The sequence below is a fragment of the Eupeodes corollae genome, chromosome 3, assembly GCF_945859685.1.
Source record: "Eupeodes corollae chromosome 3, idEupCoro1.1, whole genome shotgun sequence".
Taxonomy (NCBI): domain Eukaryota; kingdom Metazoa; phylum Arthropoda; class Insecta; order Diptera; family Syrphidae; genus Eupeodes; species Eupeodes corollae.
This window is the reverse complement of record NC_079149.1, coordinates 11,120,757-11,135,500: the sequence shown is the minus strand read 5'-3', so window position 1 is coordinate 11,135,500 and position 14,744 is coordinate 11,120,757. Positions and strand designations below refer to the sequence as shown.

General features: G+C 30.6%; 1 protein-coding gene across 12 annotated transcripts in view; it reads right to left on the bottom strand.

The window, feature by feature from the left end:
* The window catches only part of LOC129949110 (protein NDRG3), a 151,183-nt gene that overhangs the window by 18,028 nt on the left and 118,411 nt on the right, over positions 1–14,744 (bottom strand). The window contains exon 8 of one of the 12 annotated variants that reach the window (XR_008782004.1): positions 2,299–3,130. The exons of 8 other annotated variants lie outside the window; for them this stretch is intronic. Coding sequence is in view for 3 of the 4 variants with exons in the window: in XM_056060365.1 (XP_055916340.1) it covers positions 7,727–7,752 (26 nt within the window). In the remaining variant the exon portion in view is untranslated. Of the gene's footprint in view, positions 1–1,929; positions 2,168–2,298; positions 3,131–7,478; positions 7,753–14,744 lie in introns of those variants that run through there. 3 more of the 12 variants (XM_056060367.1, XM_056060365.1, XM_056060366.1) reach the window with 3 other exon arrangements.

Genomic DNA, 14,744 nt, shown 5'->3' with positions numbered 1-14,744 from the left:
TCCAATAACGTGGGTTGATTTTGACAGCTCGTGGCGGCCATATTGTTTCTTTTAGTTTCTGTCAAACTATTTTCTTTTAATCAGTCACTAAATACTGCTGTAAGTTGTCATAAAATCATCATGGCATCTTAAAGCGTCGAGCAACACGTTCAAATGATCAACCTTGTTAGATTTTGGAACAGTTGGAAGTTTATTCCTATTTTGATCGAAAAGTCGTCCTATTTTTAGATGAATTGGTACGTTAATAAGAATCCAAACAAACTTATTGTACGTCTTCAAAAATAATGCTGGTAAGACCATCACTATCCCACACAACTCAAGACGAAGTGAATTGATTATCAAGATCGTGTGATTTGACGCGAAAAAGGGTCAAAATACTGCTGCTTGAATTTCAAAAGATGATATATGAAAAACTTGACATGATAGACAGATTTTAATGCTTAATTTGGACCAATACCTTTAAAAATCTTCTCTTTACATGTATTCAATATGTAGTCCTTCAGTAGTACGTCATTTTTGACGTTTAACTAATATTTAATTTCTGCTCATTTTTTTGACAGATATTTTTAATTCCAACATTCATAGTTCGTTCAATGTTATTGTTCAGTTAAATTAAATATGCTTTTATGCACTTCAAAAATGAAGTGAAGCAAATTCGAAGAACAACTAAGAAGGAGAAACGTCAAAAACATACCCTTCCCCGACTACAAAGGAAACGCACTTTATTCATGCAATCCTAAACACGTCCCGTGTAATAACGGATTTACTATCAGCCTTTTTGTGAGTTATGAAATAACAAGATTGCATTAGAATTACTTTTCACAAATTGTTGATTTCGGACGAAAAAATGTCATGTTCGAAAAGTTAATTCGGAGGAATTAAACGTCATTTACTTATTTTTGGAGTTAAACTCCGAATTACAAGTGTTTTTTTTTTGTTAAGCTTGCACAATAAATAATTGATAATATATCAATTCTTTCGAAAGTGAATTGATGGATTTCGAAAACTTTAAAATTGTTTTGAACTGTCAAAACTGAAAGATGATTACTATTGCACTGTCAGTGGTTCTGATAAATCAATTGAATTTTTATTTAAGTGCAAGAACAAAATGATTTAAATGCGTATAGACTTTCAAAAACCGAAATACAGAACATCGCTTTTCGTTTCCGAAGTTACAATTCACAATAACGAATTTCGGAACATCCAAATTCACTGTCGAAAAGTGAGCGAAAATCGAGTTTTCAATTTTAACAGAAAATGCAGCAGAACATATTTTTGTATTCAAGGTAACATAAATACAAATAAAATCGTCTGCTTTCATCAGAGATGAGGAAATTCATTGAGGGCTCAGTTTTATGAACATGGCCATTTTTCGAAATGTCAGTAATGATTCGAAGTAACATTTTAATTCGAAAATACGTGTGAACACAAATAACAAATAACTATTCACAATAGAGTTGTATAACTTTTAAAATATAGGGCCAACTTTTACTGCTAAAATTGACTTGAGGAAAGGTGCTTCATTTATAAGATTTTGAGACATCCGCAATGAAAATTAAATTTGATGATTGGAGATATAAGAGGTTTAGGGGGTTCGCTCCCAAGATTGTAGGCTTGGTTAGCCTATTTATTTATTTATTTATTTATTTACTTCATCTATCGAGTTAACTCTTACAGATTGCTTTTAACTACATACTTTAATAAAGTGTTGAAGCGAAACAAGGGCAACAAATTTCACAAAACATAAGAAAACAAAAAACAACAAACATAAATACATATAAAAATCTGTCTTAAGTTAAAAACGCACAAACAATATGTCAACAAAAAATTTAATAAAACTAAAAATAAATTGTTTTAAAGTACTCTTATGCATTTTATTCTTATTCCTTTTTTGTTTTCCTAACTTAGGTAAGAAATTTCAAAAAAAGATTGTTTTCTAAATTTTCCACAATTTTATTTTTCACATTTATCTTTTTTACTATAATTTTGTTTTTAATTTTAATTCTTTTTTTTGTTAATTTTTTTATTAATAATACTCTGAACGGTTAGAATGGTGAAGAGAAAATGATTGTGGCGACTCATTTATTTTGTGTTGTATTAAAAACATCAGCAGCGTCATGATGATGTATAGTTCTAAATGAAGTTAGAAATTATTGTGATTTCTCAGCTATAAATTATTTTGACGTAACCAACAAACCGAAGGTTTTGACAGATGACAACAATTAGACGTCAGCAGAAACACACAAATAAATGAAAGAAAACAATTCGGGACAGAATTTGTTTTTTCAAAGTACGTACCGAAAGAAATTTTAAACCGTTTTCATAATTTTTCAAATATGTATTGTTGATCCAACGATGTCGTTGTCATTGATATTTTGACATATGAGTCAAATTGTTCGATGTTTTTTGACAGACGCGATGAATGAAAGGTGCATTTACGATGGTTTTTGTTTTTGAATATGAAAATTGTTTTATGCAAAATGACCAAATCAAAAGGGCAAACGTTTTTTTTTAAGTTTTAGTATTTTTTTTAATAATTTATTATTAATTGTGGGGCGGAGCAATATGGATGGTAAGTGTTTAATTATGATGTGGTGGTGGTGGTGGGTTATATAAGAGAGAAAAAGAAAAAAAATAAATAAATATCCAAATTACTTAAAAAACTTTTTTCTTTTTTGATTGTTTGGTAATAAATCTAAGGTTTTTATTGTTTTTATTTTGAGTGTTGTAATGAATGTATAATGTTGTTTTGTTAGTAGAGTAAAATTTTATAATTTAAGGGTAATTTTTATGTCTGTCAGCTAAAATGTTGCATGTTTTTGATTTTTAAATTTATTTATTAATTATTTGCAGTGAGATGAGATATGACCAATGTTTGTTTTTTTCTTTTGATTTATTTGATTTTGTTTTAACACACACAAACACAACTGGTGCAGCAAACAAATATTAAACTTTTTTGCAACCGAAAAATCAAAAATCGCTAAAAAAAAAAAACAAACAACAAAATAATATGGAACTGAGTTTTGATGCAACCCATTTCAATGCACTAAAAAAGTGGTTTCCATAAAATTAAACATGCTGGAAAAAAGCTTATTCGTGTCCTTTTAAGTTGTTTTTCATATTTTGTAACCTAAATTGAAACAAAAGAAAAATTAACATGAGACTTTTATTAACCGACATAGCATAAACATAAAATTTCAGTGTCACTAAATGTTCATAAACGTCAGACAGAAATAAAATAATAGCCACTACGAGAGATTTTTATTTTGATATCCATGACATCAAAGATGAAGGATAGATCAACTTTATTTTTTTTCTTTCTTCCCTTTTTTAATTGTCAATTAAAAACTAATGTTCGCATTTTATATTTTACTTTTATTTCCATTGTTTTCTGTAATCAAACAAATATGGGGCACAATCTGCCCCACAACACTAAAGTCATTTATGACGTTTATAAACATAACTGTTAAGATTTAGATCTGTTCTATCTCAAATTTGAATACATGAACTGTACATTGCTACGAAGGTCTAAGTTTGGCAGATTTTAAACATCCTGCCTATTTTTGACATTTGAAAAGCGATTGCTAAAAATGGAACGATGTATGCTTGGGCTTGTGAAAATTGACCTTTAATCACAATAAAATACTCGTTTAATTGGAAAATTCTATATTTACATATCTAGTAGAACGTTTAGGTTATGATTTACGAGTATGTCTTCGAATAAAAAAAAGCTTTCGAAAACTAAAGGTTTTGGCACACAGAACATGTTTTAAAGTTGTGTTAAGACTTTTTATATGTGATGGTGGCATTAAGATTATTTTATGCCAAACAGATAAAAACCAATTTTACTATGTTTTATAAAGATGGATTATTTGCAAAACATTTAAACTTGTTTTTGTGATTTTATAAAACTTTTTTATGAAAACGACGGTGAAACGCTGCATTATATGGAGTTCTACGAGCATTAGTTTTAACTAGGTTTAAATGAAAATTAACTAGCTACATTTCATAGATTATCTTACTGTTTGTTTCAGAAGTGAAATCTTCCAAAACATTGGAAAATGGAATAAAGTTTCTCACTTTCTATACAACCAGAGCCAGATTTAGGGAAGGGCAATCGGGGCGAAAGAACCGGGGCCTCCACAAACGAGGGGCCCACACAATAGATGGTTGGAAGAGTTTTTGTTTAAATTCCAACTAATAAACACTACTAAACATCTTTTCCTTTGCTATCTTTTTTTGCTCTTTTACCTTTACCTACAGCCTACAGTACTTTGTACATATATGTACATAAAATTGCTGTTTATGAAGAATCGGCGTTCTTCAATTCTTGGAAATAATAAACATTCCAATAATTTGTCCATCGGCTGTCTTTGATTTCGTGCAGAATTTGTTCACGTTTTCCACAGCCAGTACAGAGTGGCATCGAATTCTGAATGAGAAATTATGGGAGAAGAAAAGCGGCCAGTTTTTAGGCTTAAAAAACCTCAGCGGCACTCATTGGTCTTGTCGAGCTGGAGCTACGAAAGCCTTAGTCAACGGCTATTCGGAAATCGAAAAAGCTCAAACCAGCATATCTTCCAATAAAGAGCAAAAAGACAACGTGAAGAATAAAGCAACGCACCCTCTATAGAAGATGAGTTGTCTCGAAACCGCTTTGTTTGCAACAGTTTGGAACGATATCTTGGAGCGATTCAACGTTACAAACAAGATGTTGAAAGACTCAAATATGATTGTTCATTCGGCAATGCGTGCCCTAGAAACATTGAAATCATTCGTGGAATCCAATAAAAATGATTTTGATAAATACAAGGAAGCAGCCAAAAAAATATCCCATACTGAATAATATGTACAATCCGCACCCACAATAGAACAAGAAATGTGAGGTTGAATCCGCTCGATTACGAGTTTCTCTTACTGAAAGACTGCATTTATATGAAGCTGCAAGTTCGAGATTTGGATTCCTGAATCACATCGAGGAGATGGATGCTGAAAATTTGCACGCTGCAATAGAGGCATTGGTGAAAGTGTATCCGGATGATTTAGAGCCTAGTCTTAGTAATTAGTTGGTTCAATTTGTGTCTTTGATTGACTTATACAAAAAGGTGAAGGACTTTGGAACAGATCATTCGCCGGATCTATTTTACCACCAAATTCTTGATGATCAAAATTTCAGAGCTGGTTTTCTTTATTTTGAAAATAATTTGGGGCGAGGGGGCCTTCGCTTCTTTATTGGCCCGAGGCCTCTGGAACTCTTAATCCGGCCCTGGCCTGGCAGTCTATTCACAATGTGACAGAAACATCAGTTTTGTTGGAAAATGACTATCACATATTTGCTGTGACAGATTTTTTAAATAGATCAAATTCGATCACTTTGATTGTCATTCATCAAAAATCACAAGAGTCGATTACAATTTTATTCGTCGTTTGGGAAAATAATTCAAAAGTAGATTTTTAATTCCTTAATTAATACAAAAATTGAAGACTCATTTCGTAACTCGATTATCGTTATGGACATAGTTTGAGCGTTGGTGTCACTTTGACAGTAGCGTTTGGACGACAGCTTAGTTGGTATTATAGTTTGCATTATTTTTTTTTAAAGTTTGCAAGTGACCGAATTTCAACAATTGATATTTTAAATTGATTTCAAAAATTCTTAACTGTCAATTTGACTTTGTAACTACATTTTGAGAGTTTCTTAAATGCAACCAACTCTGTTAAACTACGAACGATAGACGAGACTATAATAGTAGAGTTACTGAAAGCAAATCATGGATAATGTCGTTGAAGATTGTCATTTTGACGTTATTATCGTTCAGATTATTAGGTATGCTCAGTTCCAAATAAAATTGGCTTTTGCAAAAATATAAAATTTAGGATTTCAGGTCTTAATGCTTTCATTTATTTAATTCATAATTAATTCTGCATTACATAAATTAATTTCTGAATAACTAGCTCAAAAGCAATTAAATTTTAAGGAAAAGACATCGATATTTATAATTATTAATTTGAATGAATACATTTTATATTAATTGTGACCAACGAACACAAATCTATTGTGAATAGTACTTATTGACGTCAGATGGTTCTCATAAAAAATGTCTTTTCTACCAGAAATTTTTGGCAAACTAGATTCAATTAGTTTGATTAAAACTTAAGTAGTTAATACTTAAATGGTGTTTATAGAAATCAAGACTTGCACAAGAAGACATCGATGAGGCAGCAACAATTTTTAAAAACGGAAGTTTTCGAAAGAAAACAACGAAATCCTCGAATTTTGAAGTGAATTTCAACAATTTTAGTGCGTTTGTGGCACAATTAGAATTCCATTTTTAGTAATGGCGTCAAATATCGAAGATGACAATTTCAAAGTGACAGCTGTTTGAATAGAGGCCTATTCAAAATGAAACAACGAAATCCTCTACTTGAAACGCGTTTAAGATCAGACTACATCTCAGATGTCCAAAAAAGATATTATGACTAGTCTTGAACTAAATGTTGAAAGGAGCCTTAAGATAGCTGAGTTATGTTCAGCATGGATTGCTGTCATTTTATTGAAGACGTTTTTTGATAATCTACAAATGAGCCGAATTGATATGTTAGAAAAATAATGACATAATGACAATATTGTCAATTTGAACCATTCACAATAGAATCTTAAGTGTATTCAAATTTTTTAAAAAATTTTGATTGGTGTCAACGATAATACTAAATATTGATAATTGACAACCGAAAAGGGGCTGATAACCTTCCTAGTTTAAATTCAGTAGCACTCTTACTAGTTTCATAAAAATGGCAATGGTTGTTTAATAAATGATGTCACAAAAGTCTCAATAATAACTATATTCTATTTGAAGGTATGACATTTCTCTATCCAATCTGCGAACTAATCCGGGTAGTAGAAAACATATGATGTTCTTGATAACCTATCGCACTATTCAAGCAAATAAATATCATTCTACTTTACCAAACAAAATCAAAATTAAAAATTATTAAATATTAAGTTAAAAATCCAATTTGTTTTGATTTCACTTTATTATTATTATTTTTTCTTTACTTTTCTTCTTTTTTTTTGTTTAAGTTAGCAAGCAAATTTAAAATTTTATTCGTCAATGTCTAAAATTTTAAATATATATATTTTTGTTTTGTTTATAAACAGTAATTTTATATACTATTACTTATAAAGGTTTGTTTTCTTTTGTATTGTTTTTAACCTATATAAAGTTTATAATAATAAATATATATTTATATTTATTAATTCGTAAGCGCTGTTCACAAAAATTTGATACTAATTAAATGTATAATTTATTAGGTATATATTTATTTGAATTAATATTTAGATATTGTTGTTTCAATATATATGAATAATGCAAACAAATATTACATTAACAGTAGGTATATATATATTTTTTAGTTTATTATTTTGTCTTTCTAAAATTTAATTATTTTTTGTTTTTTGTTTAAATAGTAAAATGGTCTATAATATGCATTCGTTCATATACAAAACTCCCTAAATTTTAGTTATATATTTATGATAATATATTTTATAAATAAAATAAAATAATCCTATGGAAAAAAATACTGATCAAATTATCATACTTGACTTTTTTTTGTATATGTCTGTCTTTCATTATATTATTTTAGGTAATTTTTTTGTTGTTGTATTATTTAAACAAAAATAAATAAACATCAATAAATTAAGCCGAACTTTTAACAAACTATCCATTCACAGAAAGTAGAAAACCTGCAATGCTATATAAGTAAATATAGGAAATATACAAAAACAATAAAAATTTAAGAGAACAAAATAACAAAAAAAAAAACAAAAAATGTTTAAAAACATAGAAACGGTTCAAACTACCGTATCTCTGAGAACAAGAATAATTTTTTTAATTGTTTATTGTTAAAACGATAAAAAAAGTGTTAAATTTAATGTGAAAACGCAATTTCTATCAATGAAAATATTGTTTTTAACTTTTCTTTTGTGATTCTAAGCAATTTTTTAAAAAACAGATACAAAATACAAAATTAGTATGAAAATGATTTGAAACGATTTAGATTTTTTTTAAGTTGCTAGTTTTCTAAATGAACAAGCAAAGCAATTTATTAGTTTCTGCTTAGTAAAGATGTTATGTTTAGTATTTTTGTTTAATTTTTTATTAAGAACATTAAAATTTAATTTATAATTAAAAAATAACTAAATAAAAAGAAAATAAATTAAAAAAAAAACAGGCTGGTCTAAACGGCAGTGCTTTTGTGAACGACGAAGCACACCAAAGGAACCATTTTTTAGTGTACTGATTTTTATAAATTTACATTTATTTAAATACATAAATTTTAAAAAAAAATTAAAAATTAAAATTAATAAACTTTTGTTGTTTTTTTCTTACACAACTTTAAGTGTAACAATGTAAAAGAATTTTCAAATGGAACTTTACAACTTTAATACTTTATTGTGAACATGCCATTAAACAAATGTCTAAACTGTCAAAAAACTGGATTTTGTAAAAAGCATTATTTTGTACGTCACTAAAATACCCTTTTTTGAAGTAAGGTTAATTACGTATCTAATTTTCCTATAATGTTTAAAATTTAAATAAAAGGTTTAGTTTTGAAATCAAAAGTCTTAAAGTGTTAACTAACAAGAACATTGTAATACGACATGAATCTCGAGCCTTTTTTCTGAGCTCAATGAAACCGGCTTGAGACCCTTACGAAACATGACAGACTGATTATGTGATTTAGATCGTTATAGGTAATGGCCCAACTATAATAGACTTAACCAAAAGTAAGCTAATGTCAAAACCGAACGAAAAGTTATCAGAAGTTATCGTCAAAACAAAAAGTAACCATAACAGATTCAAGTAACTTAAGCAAATTTGACATTTGCTAAAGCTCGATCCATTTAAATGGCTCTTGCGTAATTGCGCGAAAGTTAGCGAAATTTAACGAAACTGAGCAGAACGTCTATTATGGTTAATGACATATAAGGCTGCGTATTGGTTCGTTCCCTTAAGCTGGTTTAAGCTCGGTTAAGTCTATTATAGTTGGGCCTTAAACCTTTCGGTTTCATACTAAATCATAGCATGTAAAAAGGGCTTGACCAACTGTTTCCTCCTCTTCCTTATCTATATACAGCTTCTGCAAAAGTCATTTGAAAATACACCTAGCCGCGGTGACCAACTGTGATCACATCTTTTTTGTTCCAATTTTGTAGTTCATTTTAACAATTTGAATGTGTTCTTGAAACGTTAATCGTTCCATTTTTAGTAGTAGCGTCAAATGTCAAAGATGACAGTTTCAAAGTGACAGCTGGTTAAATAGAGTTTTGACTTCGTTTGCAGTCAACTTACTTCTTTGAACGTAAATTTTGACCAAGGAAATTAGTTAGTTTTTCAAGTGTCATTAATTTCAAATTCAGAACTTTACTTCGCAAACTTCTACTTTAAGTTCATAGTACATAAAATATGAACAAAATTATTGTATAGATTAATTGCCACACCTGATGATGTTCATAGACATGAACGAAACGTCGTGACAACATAAATAATTGTTTTTTCATTGACCTAAAACCCGTTATTAATATTTGCATCACTTTAAAAGGGTCACTTAAACCAACAACTAAAATTATTGTCTACAAAACACACCTCATGAAAGCTACAAGACCATCACGATTTGTATTTTGTATTGTAGAGAAATATTACTTATTTCTTCTCGAAATTTACAAAGAACCTTTTGACAGAAAGAAATAAATGAAGTTGTGGAGAAAATAAATAAATCATAGAGTAATAAAGTTTAGCTTTCAGTTGAATCAAAAAACATGATCAATTGCCATTTTGACATAAGTTGACTTGACTTGATTTTTTTTTGTCTGACTTTCCAGTAAACTTTCCAATAAAGTAGCCTTAATTGGAAGGCAATTTTTTGACAGCTGGCCAATTAGATACAAGAGCTTGCCATACTTTGAAGTCCCTTATGAAGTCTGAACCTGACCAATGTACCCAACTATTGGAAAATCGTGTATAGTTTTAAAACATTCAAAAAAGTCGCATAAACTTTGTCCAAAAACTAAAAATGTATGCGTTCTTAATAAGGTGGAAACCTTAATGTGTTTTATTCCAGTGGTGTCAATTGGCACTTGAAGAAAATGGACGCCACGTTTCTGTCAACCGATATTTATATGAAGAGATTTTATGAGCTTTTAGTTTATGATATGTATTAAATTTCAATGGGATAGGGAACGGAACGAATAATTATTCTATAAAAAAGTTGGGTAGAAATTGGTCCTGTCCATTATTCGCTTAGATTGTGGATTTTTATGGGTTTAAATTGAAGTCATTATTGGAAACTCTGATGAAATGTATGTCTTAAAAACATTCAATTTTAAGTTTATTTTTTCTATAAATGTTTCAACGTTAAATGTGCAAAACTTTCGAGATACAGATAACGCCATCTGGATGTGTTCTGTTTCAACAATAAATAACAAAGTCACATTATACGATTTTTTTGAACCAGTTTTTAATACAACGTCAATTATACGACCACTTCACTTTGGAACACAAAAAGAGTATCTCCTTGGCCAACATTTTTGGCGTAATGTCAGACGCCATTTCAACTCGTTTAATAGCTTTTCTTCGACTTAGTGGCTTAAACTTAACTTTTCAAATAACCCCACAGAAAGAATTACATATGGTACCCTTCAATTCGGGCAAAAGTTCTTCAAAAATTAAATTGGACATAAAGCGATTAAGCACCACTAAAGGAGTCTGATGATCGGGTTGGTCCCCGTGAAATAGCTATAACTCCAGCCTATGAACTTGGTGGTAGCACACACAAGTTGTTGTTGTTTCATTCTAAATATTTAAACATGACAATTGTTTAAATTTTGTTCCATACAAAAATGTCAACTTTGTTAAATTGTTAGGGAATTTGCCACTGTTGTCAAAATTTCGGATCATATAAAAAATTGTCATGACAATGGATTGTCGGGGATTTCTTGAAAATTGTCGCAAATTCCCCGACAAATTTGTAGTGATAATTTTTTATGAAACAGAAACAGTATAATTTACAATTTTGTCAGTAAGCATTTGACAATGACAGGCAATTAAGATTCGGTCGTGACAATTTTATTTTGATATAATGTTTTCAAGTGAAAGTGATGATGAACGCAAAGTACGCAACCCTCGAATTTTTAGACAAAAAATAAACAATTATTTCGCGCCATTAATTATTTTTTAAGAAAAAATTTTGCGTCTGCAAAACAACAGCAGAATATATTTTGTTTAAAATCGGTTGGCACCTCAAGCATCCCACAAAAAGAAACCAAGCTTTTGATATGCTAAGGGCCAGATTTTATGTGATTTACACGGGCTTAGAAGTGAACCCCAGTACCATGTAGTTGTTGATAGACAAGGTGTTTCTAAAAGTTCCATTCAGCGCTGCGTTAAAATATTTTGCAATCTGACGGTAGATAATCTAATAGGGGAAGAAATCCGCAGGCTTTCGCAAAATATTATATCTATACACTGAATCATTAATAAGAATTGATGATCCAACTGATAATAAGTCAGCATTTTTTGACAGAAATGGTGACCACTCAATTAATGTCATGTTTATATGCTGCCCTAATTTAGATTTTTTTATGTTTCTGCACGTTGGCCAGGATTCGTTCCCGATGCTAGGATTTTAAGGAACAGCTCATTAATACGAAGCTGGGGAAATGGATGAAGGCCATTTCCAAATCCTATAATACTAGGAGACAGCTGTTATCGATGAAAGAGTTGGCTGATAACACCAGTTATTCCACATCAAGTTGAACAATCTAAAGCATTATTAGGATTTTTTATGACTCGCAAGAAAACGAGGCTTGTAGAAAATGCATTTGGCATTCTGAAGGAAAACTTTCTTTGCCTTAACTATTTCAGATTGTCTCCAGCAACTGCATGCAAGGTTCTTTTGACTTGTACATTACTGCATAACATGGAAAATCGTTTCGGAAATGAAAATACACCGTTTAAAATGATGGATGATGATAATGGTCACGATAAAATTGTCATACTCTGACAATGACAAAATTGTCGTCGTATTTAACTGACACTTATGTCAACTGTCAATAAGTTATGCAATGAAAACTTGACACATAAATGGCTGCGTTCAATTTCAGACAGATATGGTATCCGGATACCTTTTTGGTAGTGTTTTACGTGTAAGACAACAGCTGATCAAAAACAGCTGAGATGTTAAATAAGGAGTCCAAAGATATCCAAGATGGGGTATGTAGGTATCTGACAAAGCACCTGATTCAACAAAAAAAAATCAAATGGGGTGGCGCAACAGTGTGTTGTCAACCAGGGCCTAGCGACTTACAACTCTCAACCATTCCTGTGTGCGAGTACTGTTGTCAGGAATGGAAGGGACCTACAATTTTAGGCCGAATCCGAACGGCTAGTTTGAGAAAGCACTTTTTCATGACAAGAATTACTCTTGAAGGATTTGTCAATTCCTCGCAAGAGGCAGTACCCGCGAAAATTATTTTTTTTTTTTAAATTAAGGTGGCATAGGCAGGGATTGAACCCAAGACCCCTTGCATGACAGTCCAACGCACTGACCATCATGCTGTTGGATTTTAATAAACTTGAAAATTGATATTAGCTTTTTGTATTTGTTGGTAAACAAAAAGACTTGTTATCTCAAAGCAGACTTCATATTAGTGTCCTTACGGGACACTGTCTTATAGACAGACACGCAATACGACTTGATGGAGCCTCAAATGACTTCTGCAGGAGCTGTATGGACGATTAAGAAGAGGAAACAATCTCTCACCTTCTTTGCACTTACCCTGCTCTTTCACTAAGACGCAACTCTTTTAATAATACCAGTGAACTAGCTAAAAAGGATATCAAATATCTTCTTCGCTTTATAAAAAGCTCAAAATGGTTCTACAAGTAAGCAGTAATTCTCTAGATTCACGTGGTATCACACTGGGCCTTTTCTTTTGGCCTAAATGTGTGGATTCTGAATCTGCAACCACTTTAACCCAACCTACCTCCAGTCTAGTGTTCAGCATTCTGAGGTCGCTGAAAGGAAAGGTAAGTTATTCTTTAATATAATTCAAAACCCTAAAGAAGAACCACTCTATTCCCTTTTTTTAAGGTCTTCTTGGAATAATGTAGAAAGAAAAAGAACCAGCTCCGAGACCCAAAAACCAGGCGAAAAACAATTTTTCAAGAAATTGTAAAAGATCTTCAATAACACAACTAAATTTTTGATGAGGAGGAATTAGAAATAAAATTAAAAAAATATGAGAAAGCGCTACAATGTTATCATAGACAATAACAAGAAAACGTCGACTGGTCGAGGGCGAACGAATTGGTCATACTTTGAGATGATGGCGTAAATCGTTTAAAACCAAAGATTTCGCAAGTAAATTATTAACCGTAGAGAATGCCAATTGAGCTAAGAGGAAACTTAACATAGATTACAGATTGAAATTATCTCTTATTTATTAAATTGTTACGCACCTACCAATTCATCATCGTCCGACGAATCAGTTGAATTACCCATTAAATGATTTATCTTACAACAATTTTGACTTCGAAGCTTAAATGTTTCTCTATTTTTTGTGAACAGCTGAAAGATGTTTTTATTTTTTGACAGCTATCTCAATACAGCTATCCAACTAGTTCAACAAGGTATCTAAAAATCCACCAAGATACCCATATCCAAAACGAGATTGAACGCAGCCAGTGTGACAAATTTTTCCATGAAAGACCATCATGATTATTTAATGATAGACTTATTTGTTTCAATACAAATACAATTATAGCGTTTAGATTGGAGATTTGCTTAATGATCGCTCCAACATTTTTACGTGTAACAAACACACTTTTTGTGTCTCATTACACAAGTAAAAAAAAAAAACGAGTACAAAAAACTTGTTTAGTTTCTGGCCGTAACGTGATGTTTAATGCCCCCAAGTTTGACAATTTTGCTCATTTACTTCGCCAAAAAGGAATAAGGAATCTCGTCTGGCATTAAAATTTTGTCCCAAAAATCTTGCATCATGTGAATGATCGTTTTAAATGTGAAGCGCTGCGATTTTAGTATTTTATTTTTTTTCGGTACTGAATGACATTTCAGAATGATTTCATCTGTCAAAGGGCATAGTTATCCAACTTTAAAATAGGATACATCTAGATGGCGTTACCTGTTCAAACTATCCTTAACTTGAAGGATCTAATATTGTAATGAGACTACGTTAAAGCTTAATATGATGGCTTAGAATTAAACTTTTTCATTTCATTCAAAAATTAAACTTTATCTAGATCCTCATTTAAGAAGATGAGAGAGAAACTCGATCTATGTTTTTTTGTTTTGAAAATTCTTAAGAAAACCTTTTGTTTTTTGAATTTTTTAGAAAAATTTAAAACTTTATAGAAAATAATAATTAATTGTTGAAACATTCCTTTGATGTGCTTCTAGTTGATTTTAAGTTTTTCAAGTTTTGTAATTTACAGCAAAAGCATTAAAAAGCATGATTTAGTCTATGTTTAAATCATTTTGTTTGTTTGTTTTTTACATGTTTTATTCATATTTTATGTTTTTTTTTTTGTTTATTAATTCTCCGTTATGAGTGTTAGAATTTTGTTTAAAATCGTATCAAATTTAGTATAAATTCGATGTTTTCTTTTTCAATAGAAAAAAAAATTAAAAATCAATTTTGATTGCAAAGTCACGGTTTTTTC